This window comes from Saccostrea echinata, unplaced genomic scaffold (assembly GCF_033153115.1).
Source record: "Saccostrea echinata isolate AGI-Se365-2 ecotype Australia unplaced genomic scaffold, CSIRO_AGI_Sech_v1 ptg000062l, whole genome shotgun sequence".
In the NCBI taxonomy this organism is placed as follows: Eukaryota; Metazoa; Mollusca; class Bivalvia; order Ostreida; family Ostreidae; genus Saccostrea; species Saccostrea echinata.
The window spans coordinates 4,161,769-4,189,435 of NW_026889811.1; the positions used below are offsets into that span (position 1 = coordinate 4,161,769).

Genomic DNA, 27,667 nt, shown 5'->3' on the forward strand with positions numbered 1-27,667 from the left:
TAATTTTTTGCACTCACGCAATGAAAAATAATTTGGTATTGCAAGGTTTCGTGTTCTTTTACATTCAGGAAGATGAGTGTAAAAAAAATTATTTGCCTTTTTCTATGATAATGGAAAGCTGCATTCAAGTCTATACTGTCTAAAGAGTCTAAACATTTTATAGAATTGCCCACGCTGTTTTCAGAATTTCAAATACCTTAGCTCGTAAGTTCACATTTTTTCAATGAAAGGGATAGTTCTTCTGTCAAATCTAGTATGAAAACAACTGTTCGAGGGTAATAGTTCTTGTCGTGTGTTAATACCCCACATTAATGGAAATGGCTTGCATCATGTGTTTACCGTTGAGACTATTGTACCTTTTAATGGCAATTTATATAGAATAGAAAGATGAGAGTTTTGATTTATTCATAATCTCAAAAATGTGGGTAAAATGTTTCTATATGCGTTTTCAACACCAAACATTTCATTTTATCAATTAGAATGGTTTATGTAGTTTATTTTTGGTAGGATACTATCTGCTTTCAGTATGTAGGCTTCCTCATTTGTATGGTTTCAAGAAAAATAACCCTCCATTGCGTGTAGGTTGGACCCAGTTGGGATCTTTTTTCATAGAAAATCTTTTAGAAGTGTCTTCTAGGGAAAAAAACAAGATTTCTTATCTGTTAATAGTCGCACATTGCATATATATAAGTTTTTACATTCCTGGGTTGCAGCCACAACAAAGACACATAAAACAAAAAATCTATTATAGAGTGCGCATTCCAAACGTAATCCCGCCTAAATCTTCTTCTGATTATGGTGAAATTAATGACAACCTTACTCTTTACAGCTGTACAGGTGAACAAGAGCAACCATACATTCAAACTATCCCAACACAATTTCAAATGGACTTCTTTATTCGGCTAAAAACCCCAACTTTATTGTCAGATATAAAAAATAATACATGAATTCTCTCTCTCTCTCTCTCTCTCTCTCTCTCTCTCTCTCTCTCTCTCTCTCTCGTGAAAAAGTTCACTGTTAACCAACAAATATAGAAAAGGCAACATCTGTGAAAGTTATGTCAAAAATCTGTCCAACAAAAATTTACCTTGGTGAAAAATTAAGCATGTTATAACATTTTAGAATCCCACAACTTCAAATATCAATACCTCTGTCAAGAAGCGGACTTTCTTGTCTTTTAATTTCGTTCATGGCGTACACCTTGCTTTGGAGGTTATTCTGAGAGATATGGTGACTAGCGGTCTGAGTGCTCTTTGCGTCTTGTTGTGGAAGAACAAAGTACTGACACACACACTGTTTTAGGAGGTCTCTAAATTGACGGCTCATTGCACAATACAAAACAAAGTTTATTGAATTATTGATCAAGGAAAGAATATCAAATGTGTCTCCTAGAAGGGCATATTCGGTCTCAAAAAACGTTTTATCGGCGAAACCAATGATAAGTAAGATGCTTTGGGGTAGTGACGCTATGATGTACATAAGAATAATGGTCAGCAACATAGCTGTTGTTCTGCGATGCTGTTTTAACCGGGAAGTGGCATGAGAACCATTAAGGTGTATGGTTCTTCTAGTATTTTCTTGCAACGAATGAAGTAGACATCCACCGAATAAGGTTATCAGAAAACACGGTATCCATTTTCCCAATACAGTGTTGGTCCACATTGAGTAAGCATGTGTCAAAGAAGGTTTATCTTTGGTCATTAGGGATTCCAGTCGATAGTAATTAATTGTTTTATTTTCTATGTCGTTGTAACATGACATATCTTTTATCGAGACAAAACTGTAGGCCGGAATATAGATAACGATTACCAACAAAAACATGAATATAGTTAGAAAACAAGAAGTCTTGGTATCAATATTTTGACGCCCAGCTCCCATGGACTTAATGTAAACATAGCGAAAAAATGACATACATACTCCAAGCCATATTGACACAGTTTGCATCGTTATGGTCACCATGCCGTATATTGCTAGAAAGAGGGACCAGGAATAGGTATATTTATCTTCTGTAATGTCCAAACCGTGTGTGATGTAAAAATGAAGGCCAAGAGGAACAGTGATTACCATGGTGACGAGGTCGCTGATAGCTATTCCAGTTAGAATGTTGTTGACGGGTGAGCGCAAGGATTTGTGAGTTAGGATGATGATGTTCACAATGTTTGTAGGAATTCCGAAACAACAGAGAACCAGTATAAGATAACCATGAATCCGATTGACACCGCATGCATACGCCTGTAGTCCTTCTGGAGCGTTGCACTGTCTGCTGAGGAAGCAGGATTCGGGAGATGACGTTAAATTGGTAATTGTCCAATTATCCATTTCAAATCTGTCAATGGAAAAATAAAAGTGTGTTGTTACAGAAATATCAAGAAAAGAAAGAATTTCATCGTATAACAGAAACATAACAAAGACAGTTGAATCAAATAAGGAAATAACTGTCAATAAATAACTGTCAAGCTTTGGGTTTCATTGAGAGTATAATATAAATTGGAGCACGTGATAATCTGAATAAAAGGCGGAGTCATTCATCAATGAAATACCATTTGATTTCATGCATATATTACCCCATTAACCTTCAAACCTTGACTATTATTTCTTCTGCATACACTGACATTTTTAGATATATTTTTCGTAACAACTTGGACTCATACCACTAACAATCACGATAGTGAACTACGTCTGTGACGTCACATAGCGTGTATGAACTCATGCAGACACCCAGATCAACAATGTTTATCACTCCCTCAACACCAGTTAAATGCAAATATTGGTAATGTTTGCGTTATTTGTAGTGAGGTAATTGTGATTCTACAAAAAACTCTAATATAAATGAATAGTCAGAACCCAGTCATAAAAGAGATAAATCTACTTATGCCTGTGTTTAAAGTATTAAACAAAGGAACTGTAAGGTAAACAACCCTAAATCGTTTGTTTTGTTGACGTACTTTTAGTCTCAGTAAATCAATCAACTCAATGCCCTGTTGAGACTTCTATCTGATGTAAATACTCCGGACACTGACTCCCATTAACCACGATATCAAATCAAAACGTCGGACGTTGTGACATAGCTGCACTGAGGATCAGACCTGAAGAGGTGTTCGATCTGCTTTCTCATTTTTGAGGCATTTAATCATGGTAACAACCTTAGTTAGATTTTGTTCTCAATCTTCTTTATGATAATGTGATCATTTATCCAATCAAATGTAATCTCAATCTCTTTCTTCATACTTTAGAAAGCCACGACTATTATATCAGGTTTATCTATTACTGTAGTTTCATCATTATTAGTTTAACACCAATTTTCATGGATTTAGATGTTGAATCTATCCACAAAATCAAATGTTTATCGAAGTTTGGTGCCTCCATTTTGATTTATGATAAACCTTTAAAATGCCCATTTCGACTTTCGTTAAAGATATACACGCTATATAAACGCGATTTTTTATGTGAAACAATGATTAAATGATTTGAGAAACATGATGTGTAATAAAAAATAATTACTTTCCACAAAGTTTCACTAAATAAGTCGTTGTAATTACAAAACAATTAAGCAAGATCTGCAATTAAGAATTCAGCCTATTCATGAATATTGATGAAGGAAATGCGTAAACAGTATATAGATACGCATGTCCGCAGGAAATCATAGACAATGAGGTACGTTGCATTTTGACTACTATTTTGAATAAAAGTTAATATCTGTCATTACAGAGTAGATGGTTAATACTGGTTGTTTTCAAAGATAAGTATCTTTAAGCATAAAACGTATGTCATCCATGTCAAAAGTTATTTTTGTATACCAAACGGCCTACCTCGTTTCTTGACGCCATTTTTGTTTATCAGTCTAAAAGTAGCGACGGTGTCACATGATGCATGAATTTAAATATAGGCAATACTTTCCTAGTAGGATAATAAATAATTGTAATTTGAGATCTTTATAATGCGTTCATTTCCAATTGTGTAATTTAAAATATTTTCTTAACTTTATTTGGTAGACAAAATAAATTTCCAACTTTATTTTTAACAGACCCATGTTATAGCGTGTATATCTTTTAAAAAAATGCGAACTAACACCCCCCCCCCCTAACTCTTTTCCCCAACAAGTTCACTTTATAAACGTGTTTTATCATTTTAAAAATATTTAGGGGTAAAAAGAAAAAAAATACCATTAGATAATTATCTGGCAATTTTAAGTCAATATGACTTTTTTGTTGATAGTAAACTTATATTGACATCACCAATTAACATACTTCTGTCTATCAGTTTTGATTTCTATAAAAGTTCAAGCCCAACTCCACTGGGGGAGCATTTACAGGCAGGGATTGACACAGGTGTTCAAGCCTAACTCCACTAGAGGAGCATTTACAGGAAGGGATTGACACAGGTGTTCAGGTCTAACTCCACTAGAGGAGCATTTACAGGCAGGATTTGACACAGGTGTTCAAGCCTAACAGTTACTCCTCTAGGGGAGCAATTACATGCAAGGGTTGACAGAGGTGTTCTAGCCTAACTCCACTGGGGAAGCATTTACAGGCAGGGATTGACCGAGGTGTTCAAGTTTAACTCCACTAGCGGACATTTACTTGCAGGGATTGACACAGGTGTCCAAGCCTAACTCCACTAGGGGAACATTTACAGGCAGGGATTGACAGAGGTGTTAAAGCCTAACTCCATCAGGGGAACATTGACTTTAAAGGCAAACAAGTTTGAGCTTTCATTGCATCAAATCATGAAAAAAGCTGTTTGGAAGTCAGCAAATATTTTCCAGAAATTGTATAATAAACTTGTTCAGGTTGTTGAGAAGAATAAAGCTGATAGTCATGCAAATGTGAAGATAAATTTAAAACAAACAAACAAACAAACTGAGAGTCTTTGAATATACATATTTATACCTTACTCAGTTTTTACAATACAAGTGCGTGCACTTTAAGGTACTCATAAGATTTCCAATTTTCTGAATATCTTTTTAATTTATTGGCTGGTGTTTTCATCGTTACTCAAAATAGAATAATGCTCAAAATCTTTTCAAAATGTTACTCTTTCTTTAGTTTTGCAGGGAATAAAATAAATATTTAATATGTACACAAACGGACTATATCGTAACATATTATTGTTGATTATTTTAATTGATAGTGGTGTCATGGTTACTAATTGATCGTAGAATCGTATTGTGTATTTTTCAAAATTCTACAACGATATTTAACATGTTTAAGTCTAATTTCAAAAAATCATTTTTGCAAGAAGACAACATCAAGATACACCTTTATACCTGTTCTAAAACACTAAAAATTAGACTACAATGTGAATTTCTTCATTACATTTTTAATTCAAATTTATTTAGAAATAAAAATGTAGACTACATCAATGAAATATGTTGATAACGAACAGTAACCAAGCTCAAAAGTCCATTGAAACAATACAAATCATGAGCAGAGTAAACACGGACCTCTAAAAGCAGAAGAGGTCCTGTCGACCGGTCAGACCCGCCGTGTGCTCCTTGTCATGATAGGGAAAAAAACGGGAAAATCCGTAGACAATTCAGTGTGTAAATAATGGCCTAATAATTAGTATGAAAAAAGTCAGTCAGCATTCTACTTAATGAATGTATTTACTAGTCATATACCTTATTTTGTATATGGATTTTTTTTATTTTATGGTGCTGCTCTCCTTTTAAAATCAATGTTCTTTTAAAATTCAAGCCTTCTTCCCTTTTTGGCCCTGTTAGATAAAAATTGGTACGATTTTGATAGCATCTAGACTCATGATTTTTAAATGTAAAACTAACATTCAGTAGCACAAATCAATGTAAAACTTTTAGTCTGTCACGATTTTAAACCAGTAGACCTAAAATCTCTCTACAGAGACTTCTAGAATTAAGACGGTGAGTAGGATGCACTAGCATAATATCACTCCTTAGTTTGTATGTTTGTTTTTGTTTAACGTCCCTCTCGAGAATTTTTCATTCATATGGAGACGCCATCACTTGCCTGTGGAGGGTTGCAGATTTAGTCCTATACTCGGCACTCATGGTCATTGAGCAGTGAGCACTGTGCCAGCACTTACTGTGATACAGGACCTCGGTTTATATGGTCTCATCCAAAGGACCGGTCTCCACGTCCCGCAGTGGGATTTGAACGTAAGAATCAACTCCTTACTCCGCAACTCTAGAGTAAACGCTCTAGCTACTGCACCGCGCGAGCGACGTCACGCCTTAGTAATAGTCTAGTTAGACCCACACCTAATATGTTGTCATTAGAGCACATTCCAGATAACACACCATTCTCTGTCTTTATTTTGTCTTGACATAGCGTAGGTTTATCTAATTTTGGGAAGACGAATATCATGGTAATTTCACTCGGTGCCTAATCGTAGGTTGGATATTCATCACTGCAACTTCCTAGGCGGCTGTAATTTGGTCGTATCGCTTTATCAGATAAAATGTTGATTAAAAATCGGAAAGCTTTACGATTCCATTCCATGAAATTATGGTATTTAATCATGTATTTTTGTATTAGAGAAACAGAATTACATGACTATATATAAATTATTGCGTATCTGCCTGCGTATTTGGGTAGAGTAACACTTGATTAATTGAATATTGCAAGACCTTTATATAACTTTTTATGTCTATCCATATTCTGAAGCCTCTTTATTGCCTCATTTATACCCTGGAGAACAGAGAAAAGCATATGGAATCGGATAATTCGAATTTGAATTGATTTACAACAACGTGCTTTAAGGTTTCCTTTAAATCCAGTATCATTGTTTTACTGATACGATTACAAGAGGCTTTAATTCCGCATGAGTAAAAGAGGTGATATCTCCCGAAACGTTTGGAACATAATTGTCGCTCTGTTTAGAAATTTAAAAAAAAAAAAAAAAAAAAAAAAAAAAAAAAAAAAAAAACTACTTAATCAGATTAAATTGAACCACACACTCAATAGACGTAAAGCATAAATCTTACATTATTTTTACTGCAGGAATTTTTTAGCATGATATAAATATTTGTATTATTAACAGTATAAGTAAGCTTTCACTCCAAAATGAGATATTCAGAAGTTGACAAAGAGATAACCATATGCTTCTAAATAACTGCTCATTGCGTTGAATACCAAATTACCAAAACACAAATAATTTTCTTAGGTTTTACAAGACAGAAAGAAGAGGAATTGCAATGAGACGATCGAGGAATTATATAGTAAACATAATAAAATACCTACGTATTTGGACAATTTAAACGTTTCGTTTCCAAGCAAACTAAATGAATACACTTATGTCCTAACAATTTGAAATTTAGCATCCAATAGCATGCATTCCACAATCAATTGTCAACTAATTATTCAAACAGTCCAAATTTTAAAGTTATTTTTTTATTTTCAAGACAAAATTATTTTTTTCAAAATTAAAGAATTACCAAAATGGAAATACTTAACAATGTATTAAAAAGGATAGAGACCTACCTTACAAATTGTTAAAATTCAAAATGACGAATACACAGGCTTATTTAACATTATATAGCCCCAACCCAGTTCAGCATTAGACCTGCACAGTATCACTAACTGATAAAATCAATAAACAGGAGACAATTAGCTCCCATAGTTGTCACAAGACTGGAAAAGAAATTAAACAACCCATAGGATAGGGTATTAAAGCTAATGACTCGCTCACAAAAACATTAGAAGTGTCATCCAAAATTAACATTATCTAAACTGCAGCTGGATGAAAAGTGATTTCTAAAACTGTTCTGTCTTGAACTTGTTGAAATACACTGAGTCTTTTAACACAACTGTTCGATATTTCTGCTCATGTTAAGTGAAATCATAAAACAACTTACCATATCAAATAGGTGAAGATAACGAATAGTAATCGATCTAAAACAAAAAACCTACAAACAGTATTAATCTGTGAACGGGGACGAAAACAGGGACCCCTGGAAATTCCACATGTGGGATCAGGTGCCTAAGAGGAGTAAGCATTCCCTGACGACCGGTCGCACCCGCCGTGAGCCCTATGTAGTAATTAGGTAGACGGATCATCCGTAGTCACATTTGGTATAAAAACAAAGGCCTAACAATTAGAATGAAATATGAAGATAACGAACAGAATTCAATCTCGAAAGTCTAATGAAACAACATTAGCATCCCCTGCCGACAGGTCACACCCGCCATGTGCTCCTTGGCATGATCGAAAAAAAAAAACCCGAAAAAATCCTTAGACAGTTCAGTGTATAACAATTAGTATGAAATATGTCAGTCAAAATGCGGCCGAATGTTAGACTGTATTTGCTAACAAGATCATTATAACTGTCATAGAATTCAAGAAATGTTGACTTTAAACGAGGTTGTTGAAATTCCAGTATCATAAACTCATTTATCATAAGCCTGCCTCGGTTTTAAAATTGATCATACTCAAGTACTCAGAGTATGCTCTATAGTGACATAACCATATATAGGTGATTGTGGAATTTCGCTACATAAATGAGGAAAGTAGATGATGAAAAAACTGAAATCATACAGTTTAGTTAAGTTTTCATTGGCCCTTATAGACTATAGTCAGTACAACACCAAAATATGAAACAGATTTGACAGAGGTACCTTTACTTTCGAGTTAACTCGGATATATCGAGTCGACATATGAATGTAAGTAACTGTTGTTAACAGATTAAACTCAATGATGAACTGCAGAATCCTTTTAATATCAATCTTATGAGTCGAATTAGACTCAGGTTCCCAATGGGCCATATAATGCGACGGCCCCGCCACAGTTAAATTCCTTAGTGTCACAGTTAAAAAGTCAGCTCCATAGTTCCGCCACAGTAGAATATTAACGCCAAAGTGCTTTGTCATCGTGGATCAGGAAGATAAATGTATACATATATTCTCAAAATGAACCTAAAAATTATGTATCTTTTTTCCGTTTCTAATGCTACACCGTTTTTTACTCTAATTAAAGCCCACTGTTTAGCTCGTACTATAAATGATCTTCTCAGTAGACCTTGCTGACTGTATACACATGAATGAAAAGAGACAAGCCATTTTTATCACACTTCCCGGTAATTGCAAAACAAATTTTAAATACCAGTTTACCTGACTCTGGCTTACTTAACAAACCTAGCTTACCTACGACAGAGGGTATAGCGAGATATAAATGTAAACTACAATGATGAAAAATAAAAACACATATATGGCATGCGTGAGTATGAGGATAGACAAATAGTACAATTATAGGTTTAGGTCTTTTCTAGTTTGGGGAGCACGTTTTAGTAATTTTTTTAATAAATATACACAGTTTTCTTAAAAATGACTGTTTATCTGAATTCATTATTTCTCTAAATATAATTGTATTTTTGAATCGTAATTGTTTTTGTGTTAAACATTTATTTCTTTCACGTGTCATTGCCGTACAATTTAATATGTAATGGAATTCATCTCCTATTTCATTTAATTGACATTTCTTACATAGTCTAATCTCTCTTGGTTCATTTAACCAACGTCCAGTTTCAATTGGCAAATAAAGATTACAAGTACGGAATTTGCAGAAATTTATGGCTTCTTTTCGCGATAGAATTTCTAAATATTTTTCAAATTTTAGTTCGTCTTTGTATATTCTATAATTTAGGGTCTTTGATAAATTTTGAACATCCGAATTCCATTTTTGTTTAAATTGATCTATTAAAGTTAGTTTTACTTTCGCTCTTAACCAATTTGGATTGAAGGCTTGACTGTTCCAAATATTTGAAAGTCCACAATCGTTTAAGATATTTAAGACATTATTTATCCAAGCAATCTTCTTAGTCTTTTGATTTACGGTATCACTTAATTTAAACAGCAGACTTGATATTTTTGTTTCTTTTCCAAGTTTAAGTTTACACCAATAGGAAATAATACGCGTTTGTATTTCAATGGACATGGGATGTCGACCGAGTTCACCATACACCATACAGTCCGGAGTAGATTGTTTAAGGTTAAGAAGTAATTTACAAAATTTTAGATGTACTATGTCAACAATTGCATTGTTCGAAAATCCCCATACTTCACATCCGTACAATATAGGCTGAACAATTTTATCGAACAGGTCTAACTGACATCGTATTGATAGATTATGTAAGCGGCCTTTCTTAAGAATTTCAAATATTGCTTTATTTGCTTTGTCAACTTGTTTCTGCTTTGCTTCCTTGAAAGAACCTGACGTACTAAATAAAATACCCAAATAATTTATTTCATTTACAACTTCAATCAGCTGTTCGCCGTATTTAAACTCAGGCTTTTCTTTTTTCTTTCCTTTACTTATTATCAAAACTTTTGTTTTGTTAATATTAATCTTCAAATTCCATTTTCTGCAATATTTTTCAAAACAATTAATTTTTGCTTGTAAGTGCTCGGCAGATTCAACTATCAATACGGTGTCATCGGCATATAATAGTGCAAATAATGTCAATTACACATTTAAATGTTGTTCAAACATAACAGATATAGTAGGTAAACCAATTGACATATTTTGTTGGAAAAAATTCTGCAGGTCATTTAGATAAATTGAAAATAAAAAAGATGATAAGTTTTCACCTTGTCTGACACCATTTTCACAATTTAAAAAATCAGTAACGTTATTATCATAGACTATCCTTGATTTGATTTGATTATACATATTCGTAATAACATTGTACATATTTCCATTAATATTGTTTGCACACAATTTAAACCAAAGAGCTTTTCGCCATACATTATCAAATGCTTTCTCAAAGTCTATGAAAGCACAAAAAAGTTTTTTCTTATTTAGTTTCAATAATTCTGATATAATATGTTTGGAAAATATATGATCAACAGTTGAATATTGTTTTCTAAAACCAGTGATTTTCCTGCAATATTTCATATTCGTTTGAAAAATCGTTTAATCTATCATTTAATATGGATGTAAAAAGTTTTCTAATACAGCTTAAAATTGTTATAGGTCTATAATTTTGCGGATTGTTTTTCTCTCCCTTGTTTTTATATATTGGAAGGATATTTCCTTCTAGCCAACATTCGGGTAATTTACCTGTTGAAAAAGCTAAATTAAACAATTTTTCGTAAAGTGGGAGCATAATTTGTATTGATGATTTTATATATTCATTTCTTATTTTATCCTCGCCTGAAGCTTTGTTGTTTTTTAATTTTTTTACAGCACTAAGTATTTCATCTTGCGAAATTATTTGTTTAGATTATGATTCAATTCTTCTATTTCTAGTATTTTAATTTCATTATCTAGCATCTTTTCTATATTCTCTGGTATTTCAGGTGCCTTATTTAACTCATTGAAATAGTTAAATAATTTTTCAATATCGATTTGATCTGCATTTTTTTTTTGTTTATTGTTTTTATTCAATATCTTCCAATATTGTCTGGGAGTTTTGAGTCGCATATTTTGTAATTTTTTGCTCATTTCTTCACTATACTTATTTATTTCTCTGTCTAACACTTTTTTATAAGCCTTTTCTTTGTTTTTATAATTTTCTTTAGCATATTGTGAACGTTTCCTGAAATAATAAACTTTGCTATTTCGGTATTTTTTTCTCGCTTTGTGACAAGCTGTAGAAAACCATGGCTTATTATTTTTATGAATGCTTTTAGTCGTTTTATTTTTGTTCACTTTAATTACTCCTAAAGCTTGTTTAGCTGCATTAATATAATTTTTATTTAGTTCATTTACAATATTGTTGACAATTTTCTCTGGGTTTTCACTGGAATTTATTGCTTGGTCTATGTCTGATATCATTTCTTCGACGCGATTTTTGTTGATAGCTTGAATAAAAGTATTTTCTTTCTCCGGATCCCATGGCTTTATCATTTCTAGATCAGTTGTAGAAACATTTGTTTTCATTTCGTTTATTAATTCGTGTTTATTTATACTTAAAACAAGGGGGTTATGTACGTCGGAATTACAGTGAACTATGCTCCAAAACTTGCATGTTTTCTATATAATTCCAAAAGCCGTAGTTACATATAAAATAATCTACAGTACTTGTGCTTTTACATGTTGGTTTTCCATTTATATTATCTCCAATTCGACCATTTACTATTAATAAATTGTTTGTCTTACAAAATTCTAATAACAATTTGCCATAGTAGTTTTGTATTTTATCAACATTGTTACGCTCTACATGTTCTGATGTTAAATTAAATTCACTTTGTGATTCTTCAAAAATATCATTAAATTTGTCAGTGGTTTCGTATACAACAGGATGGATTTCAGATCCTGTTCCGGTCCTGGCATTAAAATCACCTGTTAAAATTAGGTGTTTGTCATTTTTTAACATGTTTTGTAGTTCAATTTCTAATAAACTAAATACATCTTTACTGCTATATTTGGAGTTTTCTGGGGGAATATACACATTTCCAATTAAAATATTTTTATTTGTTTTTGAAATTTTTGTTGATAGTTCAAACCAAAGAACAAAATCGTTATCATTTTTGTGAATTACAATATTTTTACTGAATTCTTTCCTGTATGCCAATGCAATTCCCCCAGAACACTTTTTGCCTTGTTTACTTCTGTTTTTCAAATAAATTTCAAAACCATCTAAATAAAGTGTGTCTAAATCGTCAGTTTTAGTTTCCTGAAAACATAGTATGTCATAATTTTCAATAAAGTTTTGGAATTCTGGATATTTTAGTTTTTGTTTGATGCCGCAACAGTTTAAAGATAGGATCTTTAGTTTGCCACCAGACGGATAGTTCTCACAAGTGTCAACATGGTCCCCTGCGTGCCCCTATTTCCATTCCGGTGATGATGCTACACGCCTTCTTTTGAAACCCTGGGCCCCCGGAGTTCGAACTGTCCTGTGTTTGTCTTGCACAGATCCTGTGGTAGCTTCCATCTCTGCTTCGGTCGGATCGTATGGATACCCATTAACATATAAAATATCTCTCACTAACTTCCTTCGTTCGCCATTCTGTCGCAGTTCCTTCATTACAGGGTATAGAGTTTTCCTGGCTTGTTCTATTTCATCTGGGTATTGCCTATTTATTTGGAAAGGTTTGTTTTTCAGTTTATACGCTGACTTCATGATAAAGTCCAATTCCCGTTGGTATATGAACTTTGCTACTATAGGTCGTGGCTTATTCCTGTGTTTCCTTCCAAATCGGTGTACATTGGCAATTTCTATGTAATCTGTGATTCTGAGTTGTTGGAAGAAAAACTCTCTCAGCACCTCCTCGGTGTTTTCACCTTCGACCTCCATTATGCCTGTGAAAATTAGATTGTACTTCATTGAACGGCATCTCAGGTCTGTGATTTGTTCCGAAAGAAGTTCGTTTTTCTCTGTGATTTCTCTTACTTCTTTTTCTTTTTCAAATCTGTATTTACTGAAATCGTTTTCAATTTCTTCTATGCGAGACTTCATGTCTAGTAATTGTTTATTGGAATTCGACACATCTTCTTTTACGCCATCAAATATATTGCTTAACCCTTGGAGACTTTCTTGGAAATCATTGGATGTTTTGTTCATTTCATGGAGTTCCCCTTCTATGTTTTGTACTTTTGCCGATAAACTCATGAATTTTTCGAACATTTCATCAACTCTTTGTAGTTTACTTTCTATGTTCGAAATTTTTTGTTCAAAATTTGTGTTTATTTGATTAAATCTTAGGTTCATAGTATTCCCCATGGATTTCATCAGGTTGTACAACTTTTCTATAGTGACTTCTCCACTTTCATTTTGCTCTTGTAGTGTATCGCCATATAGTACCGACCTACATTCACCAATAATGTTCGACGTGTCCGACGCCATGTTTGTTTATACTGTTCACTCATGCATCACAGATTCACCTAACTTTTACCTGTGCTATTTATAGGACGGAATGGTAATCGTGTCTTCGTGCCTTTTATTGTTCACCGAGTTGTTCAATTTTAGATCAGAAATACTCAAATAATACACAATATTTCGGCATTTAACTGCTCTATACTGTTTGTAAACACCTTAAATACCTTCTTTACGTATGTCCTGACTGTATTAATGCACTTTTTTGGATGAAATCTTGATTTTTTTTCTCTCTGAAATGAAGCGGTGTTTCTCCAAACTCACGCATGCGCTCTATAAGCTAAAATTTGTTATCTGTACGTACTACATGTATGTACGTTCGCTCGCGCGCAACCGTATGTGTGTGTTGGAGGGGATTTTTTCACAGTAACATACGTATATATATTTATATATGCCAAATAATTATTACCATCTGTGTATTAACATGTGATTTAGAAGAGTTGTTTATTTTTATATATTTTTATATATTTTTTTTATTTAGTGGTTTCTTCGCGAAATGACAACGAATATTAGCACTTTGCGTAAGTCTTGCGCCAAAGTAAAATTGGAAATGATGCAATCAATTATATCAATTTTAATTCTTGTTGATCAAACTACTTTTGTTAATAAACATGTAAAATTAAAATCGTAACAAAAGTTACAATCCTATTTTTCTGCTTTTCTAAAATTTTGAATCTGAGTAGAGAAACTATTCTTAATTTTTTAACCTAATTTCTTTAACAAGTAATTCTTATATGCAGCCAATTTTTCAAATTTTCAAATCAATCACATTGTCAGAATTACATATCAGCAATATAAGTTTTTATATCAGTTTGAAAATCCTTAGGTTGCTTTATTAAAGTGATCAAAGATGTAAGTAGTGGTTTTGATTACACTAATACGTATGTTAACAACATTTTCGCCTGACCTACTCACAGGACATTAGGTTTAATTCTGAGAACTCTATATTAGCTTCGAGACAATCTCGCAAAAGTATGGCAAATTATGTTCTCGCAAAAATTGTACTCACTGTAACATTCGATGTAATTTTCCATACAAAAGAACATCCCTGGCACGATTTTTTTAAAACTAGGCATTTAATTCTATTCTGGGGATTCAAATAACAATACATTCTGTTCTTAGTTAACAAAGAAAGGTATATGGTATGGTTATAAATATAGTTTGACAGCATCATTTCGTCTGACAAAGCGTTATCTTACTTGAATTTGAAAATATAATTGATATAAATATAAATATTTTTTGGTATTTTTATTTCAGAATTGGTGTTATAAATCATTATATATTTTACTGTCGAAAATCTTTTTAATGTCATTTGTGCCTATTGTATTGCTTTTTTTTTTTAAATACAGCACGCATAGCGTAGGCATCTACGGGATTAGCCTTGTTCTCGTTTTCTAACATCAGAAGATTTCTGACGTGCATGTAAAAAGTAAACTGAGATAAAATGTCTCATTAAGGTTTTGTTTTTAAAAATCATTTTTAAAGTGGAAGTATGTTAATTCTAAAAGGTTGTTTTCGTGGGGAAATAGCTTGAAAAAAAAAGAATATTTTCTTTATATTCTTTATTTCATCAAAGTGTTACTAGTAGTACAGATGCAAACAAAAGATTTTTTTTTAATTGTTCTAGTTTTTGTATCCATGGTTAAAATTTTACTTTTCTAAGTTGCTTCTGCTTTAGGGCAAAATACATCATTAATGCAACTAGGAATGCTATGAGTTAAATTTAATTTCCATAGAACGTTTTCGAAATACCATTACCACCGGAATACCTTTCACATACCCGAATATTTTATTATATTTTTTTTTTGAGTCATTGACATTGTACAAGATGTCTTTTTTATTCGACCTCAAATCTTAATTTTGTTTAAATCAGGGGAACGTTTTAATTAAAGGTTTCAAAACCAATGCGTTTTAAATTCGTTCAAAAGAATTTTAAAATAAGCCCGATACTGTTCGTTATTTTCACCTTCTATCACAATTAAATACTGACAAATGTTTCTACCATGTGTGCTTAGTAGACTCCAGAAAATGATTTGTATTTTAACAGAAATTGGTGCTGTGCCGTTACTAAAAAGCAAAAGAACATTTCTCAAACACAGTACAAATTTCTACTCTTCCGCGGCCAGGAAAAGTACAATACAATTTTTACTCTTTCGTGGCAAGGATAAAGTTCTGATAAACACTCATGAGAAACATTTCGTGTCGAATAAAGAAGACCCTTGCTCAGAAAATGTTAACAACTCTAACAGATATGTTAGTTTGGTAAAGGTACTAAATTTTAAAAGAAGGTCTCTGAAAACTTAAACTTATAGTATGCCTTGTCGCAACGAGGTTGCTTTTTGTGCCAATGTGGGAGCAACTAAGTAACAAAGCAAATACAAATAATCATAAATATGAACACTATTATAAATTCATGTAAGGTTAAAAGTTTTTTTTAGCTTTATGTTTTATAAATTGCAATACATAGATTTACATTTGGCATATCCTCTACAAAAAAAAAATTAATACATGAGTGAAAAAGACAAAATCAGACGTGTTGCAACTCTCAATGTCAAAAATAACCCTTAATGCATATATTTTTGCATATAGGAATAATATGATATCCAAAGAGTAACAAAGTAATGATCCCCTTGTAGAACCTCAATGTAAAAGCATTAATTTCTCAATGACTAAATGTACTTGCAGTATAAGTTCTTAATATGATGTAGAAACTTAGAAGAAATGTAGGGGTTTGAAGTCAGATACACAGGCACGAAGGCAAAATAATTTGTTTAAATGCGCCAGTCAACATTCGACCTAACGACAGGTTGTAATTGCAAACAAGGTCATAGCATCGATCATAGAATTTGCCAAATACTGATTTTAAACGAAACTGTTGTAACTCCTGTGACATCAACTTATTTATCATCAACTTATTTGTCAGTAGCCTGCTCCTGTGTATCAAATCAAATGGAAGACATACACATCATATGCGGGTGATAAAAGTATCAGAAAGACAATAATTTCTATTATATTTTTCAACTGATATTTGAACCCAGTGTCGACCAAAGGTTGATAGGATACCCAAAATCTGGTGAAATCTGGGTGCTTATCCATGCTTCTTGTATTTCGTTGTTTTTATATTCAAATTAATTTGTTGCATGATTTAACGGTAAACTAGACTAAATTCGAATTGATGTTTGGGGATTGTATTTTGTGTATGTTTTTGCATTGAATTTCAGTAGAGATTAACGTAAAAATTTGGGGAGAATAAAAAATACGCCTGGTTTAATATGACTATTTTTATTGCATTGATAAATATGATTTTTAGTAATAATAAAACGTGTACAAACTGTTTTACAGATTTCTATAACATTTTTCTAGTATCCTATGTTCTTAATGTGAACATTTTTTTCAGCAAATGTCATTTTTTTTCTGTCTTTGTGGTCATTGAACTTAACATTGTACTTTTGTTCTAAATACTTTGTGCAAACATTTTTACACTAAGAACCATTTGTCGTTTTTATCGCAAGGGTTGCAACACAGTCATTAATGGGCAGTTTTGAAACGACAAAAAAGAAAAGCCTTTAAGACTTTCTTAAACATAACGCACATTGAATACAGAAGCCATCACTGTGCTCATTACACAATGTTAGGCAGGTGCCATAATCAGCAATAGTAATCAAGTTTGGAACGGGAATAATGTTATTAAGTTCTGATTTCATTTGCTGATTACAAAACATTTCCAGTAGACGTAATAAAAAAATCTGTTTGTGAATTAGTGGTATTAAGAGCCTGAGTTCTACTAAATATTTACACAGATCTCGTGCCGGTTGTGATTCTATCAGTTGTATAGTTGAGTGCGACGAACCGCCAAGATAAGGACTTTTCATTTAGAACTGAATGAAATCATCTGACATGGAAGTGATTAGTTCCAATGGTGGTTTTAGGCTATACGGTAATGCTGTTTGTCAATTGTCCTTAGTGGCCTGCTATGACTTTTCATGTTTTCATTGGAGTTCCGCTGGTGTTGCCTCAGTCTGATTTTGTGCTTATAAACAACCTTTTTGACTTTATTTTTATTTTCCATCAAGTTTACCCATGAAATTAATTTCAAGGAAAAGGCCTATGGGCCACAAGGTCTGCATAAGTAAACAAGGGTATTAATTACATACTCACAAATTCAATGTTAATTTGAAATATGTCAGTGTGAACAATGCAGTTTTAATAGTTTTGATGAGTAAATAAGAATGCGTTCATTAAATCGTAAACTTCTACCAAAAAGGTGTGAGGAAGAATACCAAATCTTGATAAACATTTCTTTCGTGCATGTACCAAAACATATTATGAACATGCAAGTGGTCATATTCATAGAGTGTTAACATATTTAACTATTTTCTAACGTTGGTGAAGTTCGACATATGTTCAATATTCGTCTAAAAACAGAATTAAAAACATCTCCTATGCGTATTCCCTTTGTTAATTATTAGAATGTGTTTTATAAATTGCATACATTGCAGCTCTATTATTTATGAATCCTTTCCGCAATTAGAAAATTTTGAACAATTACCTGCATAATTCATTGAAAAACAGATAAAAGAATTTAATTTACAGCGCATACAACTCTAGTATTGCTTTTTAGAAATGTCGTGTTCTTTCCCGAATGAATATAGTCAGGGCTCTTATTTCAACACTAAAGTAATACCTGTCATATCTGTTATTACATATAAAATACAAGCGAATATCACGATTACATACTGTCCTGGCAACTGTGGAAAATAATACGATCACATGACTTTCCTCTGGGTTTCCTTGGCACCCTTCCCATTCTGTAAATGGTATTGCATGATGTTTGACCATCTAGGGGGTATTGATTAGAAGTACCACTCATCATTTAATGTGATGAAATGGGAACATTCAAAGGCATAACTGTTAGAACTGATCCAAGAGTTATCTCATTTCTATGATCTCTAAAGCAGGGTGTAAATTGCAATTCTAGAGTTGATTTGTTTACACGAATATTACATGTATATATTGATGAAAATTTTGTTTCTGTTTTTTTAATAACAGCTGTACGGTTAAATTCAGGAATTCAGAAAAAGGTATATAAAGGAATGAGATATTTTTCCGAAAATTGGAGAGTATGCTAGAATAATAATTGTATTTTCCTAACACAAGGCATCTTTTTTAAAAGTAAGAACGCCAGTCCCATTAGAACATAATATGATAATTTCTGCACGGTATCCTTCTAAGGTTTCTGAAATTCTGAATTAAACGAAACTTTTAGTGTTTGAAAATTGCAATACCACAAAGCAATGGGTAGGTTAAACAAGAGACCCAAGGGCCTTAAAGGTCACCTGAGTATAATAAAACAATTTAGAAGATCAATACAGTATAAAATAAGCTGAAAGATGAAGCTTTGTTGCCCAAAAGCAAGAGAAATAGGACAATCAGGATCAATGAATTAATTAGTCTAGTATTCAGTAACAATTGATAAATTAAATTCAAATTTGTCCTCCATTTATCACTAACCCATGCAGACTATTAACAAAATATGATACTAAGAGCTTCTGTACTATTTTAATCTAATACTGTGACAGTAACCTCTCATATTGGCCTCTTTTTATCTTTGAATAACACTTAATCAGATAAGATATTTTTGTCTCATTTTTATTTATTTATTATTTACAAGTCTATCTGATCATTAAAACTATGAAAGTACACAAGTAAGTGTTATATAATAAAATTTTGTGCATACTTCTCTTATTTTATTAACTTTCCAAATACATTATTCACAGTGATTAATTAACAAAAGTGAATGGCAAAGTAGAATAACTTCTCTCAGCAGAATACAAATTAATAGAGCCCTGGCCAGAGCCAGCTAGAACACTTGATCAAATGGTCCAGATGTTCAAAAATCTGGTAAAATTACCCTTGCTTATTAAGACTTTTACTCTTTTTGCCTTCGATATGCCAAGGAAGAGAGAAGATTTTCAAAGAAATAATGCATTTACACTAAAGATTCAACACAGCCCTACCCTAACACCAAAAACCCATGACCCAGGGAAGTGAATTTCACAAATTTGAAAGAGGTAGGTACCCTCATCATCATAACTATGCACTTAGTTGAAGATTTTCAAAGAATTAACACATTTTCATATATTATCAATAGAACCCCACCCCCACCACCCACCTACCCCTCACCCCCGCAGGAAACACCAAAAACCTGACCATGGGACCACAAGTTTTAAAAATTTTGTAAGAAGTACCCTTGTTCATCATAACTATGCAATTTGTTTACCTGCTCAACACTAAAGGGCAGGCTCAACACTAAAGGGCAGACATGATTATTTAACAGAATTAATGCATTTTCACTGTATAATCAATAGAGCCCCACCCTTACACCAGAATATCTGGCCCAGGGCCATGAAACTCACAATTCTGGAAGAGCATTCTTACTCGTTATACTCTGCTTTTTAACCAGGAACAGAAAGAATATTTTCAAAGAAATTATGTTTTTCACCATACAATCAATAGAGTCTCCCCCTCCTTTCACCAGAACCCTCAACCCTGGGGACATGAATTTCACACTTCTGGAAAGTCATCCTTGCTTATCATAACCATGCACTTAGTTTGTTTAAATAATACCCAGGAGCAGAGAAGAAGATTTTCAAAGAAATAACACATTTCACTATATCATCAATAGAGCCCCGCCCTAACACCAGAACCCCTGACCCAAGGACCATCAAGTTCACAATTTTGAAATTAAGAGGCATCCTTCTTCATTATAACTATGTACTAATTCATCAGCTTGATGCCTAGGAGCAGATAAGAAGATTTTCAGACTTAATACATTTTCACTATACAATCATAAGAAACCCGTCCTAACACCACAGCCCCTGACCAAGGGGCCATGAAATTCACAACTATGTACTTAGTTCATCAGTTTAATACCCAGGAGCAGAGGAGAAGATTTTCAAAGACTTAATGCATTTTCACTATATAATCATAAGAGCCCCGCCCTACAACAGAATCCCTGACCGAGGGGCCATGAAATTCACAATTTTCGAAGAGGCACCCTTGCTCATCACATCCATATACTTAGTTAGTTTGTTAAATACCCAGGAGAAAAGAAGAAGATTTTCAAAGAAATAATGCACTTTCACTATATGATCTATGTAGTCCCGCCCTAGCATCAGAACCCTTTACCCTGGTGCCGTGAATTTCACAAGTTTGGTTGAGGGCTGGCTCAATGCTTAGTACAATCATGCCAACAGTTTGACTGCTTGATGTCCAGGAGTAACGAAAAAGATTTTTAAAGATTGCATTTATTTTGGTAGTTTTAGCCCCTCAGGTCCCAGTGAGGGGGGGGGGGGGCAGGGACCATGAAATTTCCAATTTCTGTTCCCATTCACCCATAGATGCCATATGCCAAAATTGGTTGAAATTGGTTCAGCGGTTTAGCGGTTCCAGCGAAGAAGTTGAAGATGTTCAAATGTTAACGCACGATGGACGTTGCACGACGCACGGCGACAGACAAAAACGGATAGTGATAGGTCACTGAGTGACTCAGGTGACCTAAAAAATAGATTAAACAAATGCTACAGCATCTGAAAGAATCTGAGCTTCGTGTGACACAAAGCATTACTGTAGTATTTATTGATATATAGTGTTAGCATTAAAAATCTAGAATTTTTCTTATAACATTTTCATGACTGATTATTTTTATCCAATAATTTATTTACATTGCACTATACAAATTATTATTTCAGAGTATATATGATTTAAGAAATAAAAACAAAATAGAATATAAAACTAGAAAACTCTTATCCATCCTCAGTCTTTATCATATGAAAAGCTAAATAACCACTATCTTTAGTTTGTGCTTTAAAAAATACAATATTGAAATAGCCGTGAAAAAATCACTTTGGGCTAATAGAAAAATAGAACCTGACAGACAAACTGATTTTGTTCTAAACTCACTGCTCTCAGCTATTTAACCTTACTGCGTTTCATGTGTTTTGAGATTTTTTGTGACGTATTTAACTGGGATAGCAATGTTGTCTCACAGGGGACTTTGCTAGTTTATAAGCAATTATTGTTCATAAAAATATGTCAAAATAAAACAAATCCAGAGACTAATGCATCTGTTTACTTAGACTTTGCAATAGCATTTCTTTCCTTAATGAGAAATTTACATACGACATAAAAATGGTTTTTATCTTCGTGGATTATACACAGAGGAATTGAAGTAGGTCCGGCATATCCTAAACTAAATAACTGAAATATATAGTTTATATAGTCATCTTCCGACACTGTTTTGAGTATTAAGCATTAAATATAAATCGACAAAAAATCTTTTTCGGTGGTTCACTATGTCAATATTATATCACTTAGAAGTTCCCTTTATCTATACAAGCACAATAAACCTTTGTCTGGAGAGCTTTAGTTGAACTCTTGTGGCAAGGATCTTCTTACTATTATAACCTAATACCGGTAACACCGGCTTTCTCTTTCTCTTTTTTCTTAATCTAATAAACAAAGAATTTAAGTTTAACCTTGAGTAAGATGTTTTTTCTGCTGAAGATGATGACATTAACAGACTAGTTTAAATAGTTCAAAATGTCTTTGTTATCAGCAATATGCTAAGTAAAAAGTTATCAACTCAGAACATTGAGCTAGTATTAAGACTTTCATAAGGGTATTAAACGATAAGGCAAAAGTCCCAGTGGATTTACAATTGTTTGTTAGCGGCCAGAGATGATATGTTACGAGAAAACAATAGATTTTTTATTCCGAAAACTAAAGCATACAGATGAGATCATTAAAAATTAAATATATATATATATATATATATATATATATATATATATATATATATATATATATATATATATATATATATATATATATATATATATATATATATATATATATATATAAATCAGCAATAAACTACGAAAAGATTCTTTCACTATTAGTTTCCCCTTTTTTCTTAAGAAAGTTTCTTACTGCTTTATTTTTATTTATCTTTATCTTTTCTTGGTGAAATATATGGAGATAACGAACAGTATTCAAGCTCAAAATTCCATTAAACAATACAAAATAGGAGCAGAGCGAACACGGACCTCCAAAACATCAGAGGTGGGATCACTTGCCATGGAGGAGCGAGCATCCCCTGCCGACCGGTCACACCCGCCGTGTGCTCCTTGTCATGATCGGGAAATAACGGAAAATCCGTGGACAATTCACTGTGTAAATAATGGCCTAACAATTAGTATGAAAATCGTCAGTAGCATTTGACTCAATGATAAATTGTATTTGCTGAAAAGGTCATTGTATCGACCATAGAACTTACGAAATGATGACTTTAAACGAGACTGTTGATATTCTTGTTTCATCAACTTGTTTATCAATAATTTACCTCGTTTTAGAAATTGTACATACGTAGAGCATGCTCTTGCGTATCGAATCAACTGAGAGATAGAAACCCCGTATGCAGGTGATGAAGGTATATTGCTGCATAAGTAAGGGAAGTTGACGATTGAAAAGTTAAAGTCATCACGTTTATCATAAAGCTTGGTTGTTAGATTACCATTAACGTCTTTTTCAAGTAAAATATCCAAATATGGTATCTTTTATCTCAAGTTACCGGGATCTATTGTATCGACATAAGAATGGAAATAACCATTGTTAATTGACAACACGTCGTCGGTATATCTAAAAGTCGAATTGAAGTTGATATTATACCAGGTTAATACTACTGCACTGTCTCAGGTTAAAATCCTCCACCTTGTAAAAATAGCGCAGAGGATACAAGGTCTTTGCAGATGACAAAGGCGAAGGTAATGAACAGTGGTCGACTGATCGATCTCTCAACATCTACAAACAATACAAATCTGTGAACAGGGCAGAAAAGCACGGATCCCTAAAAATTCCACAGCTGGGTTCAGGTGCCTAGGAGGAGTAAGTATCCCTTGTCGGCCCAGTCACACCAGTCATGAGTCCTATGCGTTGATCAGGTAGACAGAAAAACCCGTAGTCAGATTTTGTTTTAAATACGACTAACAATTGGTATGAAACATGACATTCAAAACACAACCAATGATAGGTTGTATTTGCAAATAAGGGCATTGTAACGACCATAGATTTACAAATTGCTGACATTATCAAGGTTGTGAAAATTCATGTAACATCAACTTATTTCTTAGTAGCATGCCTCGGTTTAAAAATTTATCCTTCTCGGAGCATGCTCTTGGAAATTTAATAAGTTTGGAGACATAAACACCATATGCAGGTGATAGCAGAATATTACTTCAAAAATAAGGAATGTTGACAATGGATAAGCTGAAGTCATCTCTTTTGTCTCTTTTGCTACAGAATTTATATTTATATGAAGTTCTTCCAGCTTATAGTTATATGAATTTTTTCCATAAATATTTTAATAGTGTTTGGTTGCTTTTGGTTATAAATGATGTTTTGCATACACGTTGTTCTCCCCATTCGGGATAAATTTTGTAACACATTTCTCTAGTTATATGATTCTATCCTTTTGCTCAAATGCTTTAACTAAATGGGCATTTTTTAAATTTTTTTATATGGAACGAGGAAAGGGGCAAAATAACATTGACGAGGATCTTGGTATTTAACTTGAACTATAAATCAAACCAAATACATGATGACAAAATTGAATTGTTTATATGTTCATCAGAACTTGAAAGAACGCATTAGTTGCCTGTTCAATACAGACCTCTGGAGATCAGGGAGACAACAGTGATAAGTGATTATACCGTGTGTCCTATCAATAATTTCTAATCGTTTGTCAAGTTAGGTTTCAGTTTGTCGTGTTTTTCTCCCTCGTTGTGTGCCGTGTCTTTAAGAATGAAGGAAGAAGCAATGAAACTTCACACAGGATTTGTCATTTTACAAATACTCGACAAAAAAATGATTATTCCAAATAATGAGGGGACATTGCTCCTATTTCTACTGCGTATCAAAGTGCAAAACAAATCCTCGGGTGATTTCCAGAGAGTGTTTTGATGTAATTGTTTTCGGTATTTTTTTTTAGTGCTTACATCAACAACTGTCATTATCTCTGCATTTTACAGACGGTGTTAAGTATACACCTACATTTTGTGGATGTTGAGATGTGTGGGGTACACCTCCGACCCTGCTCAGATAGTTAGCCGCCTCATTCCCGATAGTAATTTAAAGAGGGAACAGAAATGAACATTTATGATTTCCTTTTTTTTAATGGAATTATGTATAGAATGGAAGTAAAAACTATCATATAAATAGCTGGGTTTAAGAAATGCCACGCGCTGGGACATGACATTTACAACTGGGTGTTTACTCAAAAACTTCAAATTGATATGAACTTACTTTGAAATATCAAGGTTTTACATATTTTGGTTGGTAAACTTCAAATGAAGAAATTATTGATATGACATGGGTACAGGGAACATTGTAAATTAAATTGAAGTCCACGAAATGATTCTAAGGAAAACAAGGCAAAACTTTGTGCTTTTCCCCAATAGCACGTCTGATGTAATAAAGATTTATCAACTTAAATCATGTTTAACCGCGCTAAGAAGCTGCCACGAAGATCGATTTTTTGTGCAAGATGGTTAATTTTCCTTTTGTTTCGATGTAACGCTTTGATTACAGAAATTGTTTCACCAGAGTCAAGATATTTTTTGTATTAAATAGCAGAACCTAGGGCTTTGCGGTTTTTACCGTGTTTGAAATACTTGCCCAAGAGTTGCTCATTTTAATCAAGGAATAAAATTAATGACGTCGATCTCTGGAGTCAGATCAGAACTTCGTTTGTGTGCTCGATAGCTTCAATTTATGAAGATTTCATGCCCCCTTTAAAATTAATAACCACAGACGGAAATAAAATTAGCAAATAGAAAAAAAAATGAAGTTAAAGGAAAACATTTTAATTTCAGTTAAATTCGATTTGAATTAATTATCACAAGAAATTTAGCAAATTTATTGTTCCAGCAGTAACATTTTCTTCTATGGACAACAATAAGACAAAACAAACGGTTTGTATAAAACACACAAATAGTCAAACAATTCTATTGATAGTACAAGTATTATATTAACGCAAAGTATCTGTCTTTCCTCATATTTTTGTTAAGTTCCTTACCTGAAACTTGGTTGTCTATCCCTGAGTTACATATATCTCATTCTGAACATCCTGGCCAATATATTAGAGTGATGGAACTTCAGGATAATTAATAAGTTGGAATTTACTCTGGCGTTAGGCTCCAATCGTTGCATGTTAAGAGAAGATTAATGGTCTCTAATCAATTCCAGAAAATGTCCAGGAATGGATCCAAATGGAGACACCTCCAATACTGTCCTCTATTGATTTATTAACAGGCGTACAGACACTAAAAAGACACTTTTTTAACCGTGGGAGTCATTTCTAAGAAATTATACACGGAATCTATCATGCATATAGTTGAAGGAAGTCAAAAAATTATAATTCAACTGTCAATCTGTGTTATGAAGTTTAGCGATTTCTCAACAATATGCAATCCTTCAAACATGCAATTTGAATAAAAAAAAAGTCTGTTTCGTGTAGCTGTCTATTAACATTTTTAGAAGCATTGTTTAGAAGCATTAATACTCTCTATTTCATTTTACACAGCTTTGTAATTTTACAGAGGGCATAAACAAATGAAATTTTCCAAACTGTTGACATGAATTGCTGAGACAAAAAAATGCATACAGGTTTTCTGATCAGAAATAGAACTTGCATTACACTTTTTTTTTCTTTTTATTTCGTTCTTTATAAAGGGATGGTTTAGTCCATTAGGTTTAAGAACTTGTTTATTTAGAAATCAAATGAGTGATTTCATTTTTTTTTAATTTCATCCTAGTCAGGTAATTATGGTTATCGCCACATGCACACTTGAGTTTTACAATTTCTCAAAAAGAATGTTGGATAAACCTGAATTCAAAAAACAGAATTTATCAGCTCTATATCTTCTTTCTCGGGTGTAAACAAGCACATTTTCACTTCGACATTACCGGCATTTGAATACACTTTTTAAGCATTGCATTATTATTTTTTGAAAAATGTATTCTCATAACTGCAACGATGTGTGCAAACAAATTGAGTAACGCGCATTAGCGCGTTATGAAAATTTTTTCCATAATAATGCTTCAAATGCTTAAATAAACACTATAAAATACCAAATCCTACTCAACCCTTTACTTCGGGATGACTCAAGGGAAAATATACCAGATATATGACTTATTTGAAACAGCTTATGAAACAAAAATTAGTATATTATAAACAAAAAGTCACAATTTTATCCGATCTGATCACATAAAACATTTTGCTGCAGATCATAGAGATAAATTTAATAACAACAATTAGAACTTGAAACAACATTTACTATATATTTCCTGTATGTTTCAGTCTAGATACACACTTGAGGGATTCTTGTTTAGTTTCATACTAAATGAAATATTCAAGGTATATTTGCTTAAATGTCTTTTATATTTAGGTGTTAAGGATTAAGAAGATCATTTTTCTTTCCTTCTAATAATTGTTCAACTTTAAATAGAAATGGTAATCTGAGTTTGAAATCTAGCAGGGACTTTTTTTTGGCGCAAGGGCGGCGTATGAAAATATCTCCTTTTCGGCTTCTCAAAATTTCTACAGAAAATTGATTTAGCTAACATTTTTAAACTATCAAAGGCTTTAAGGGATTTTCTGAAGTGACTGAAATTAATAATTATGGACTAAAGATATAGAATATATCAAATAAATATGATTTTCCATACAAAGCTACAATCTTCTTAGCTTTTTGAAAGCTTTCAATCTAAATATAGATTTGAGCAAAAAATAAGTAAAATGTGTTTTTCTCTGTTATT

The 27,667-nt window shown here is 32.9% G+C and overlaps 2 protein-coding genes across 2 annotated transcripts in view; both read right to left on the bottom strand.

The window, feature by feature from the left end:
* LOC133175429 (protein unc-93 homolog A-like) overlaps nt 1-27,667 on the bottom strand; it is a 243,937-nt gene that overhangs the window by 41,002 nt on the left and 175,268 nt on the right. The gene's annotated exons all lie outside the window — the stretch shown is intronic.
* LOC133175308 (G-protein coupled receptor dmsr-1-like) lies at nt 980-2,319 on the bottom strand. The gene has a single exon (XM_061310402.1). It carries the CDS (start codon nt 2,317-2,319, stop codon nt 1,135-1,137), a length of 1,185 nt encoding a protein of 394 aa, XP_061166386.1. The 3' UTR covers nt 980-1,134.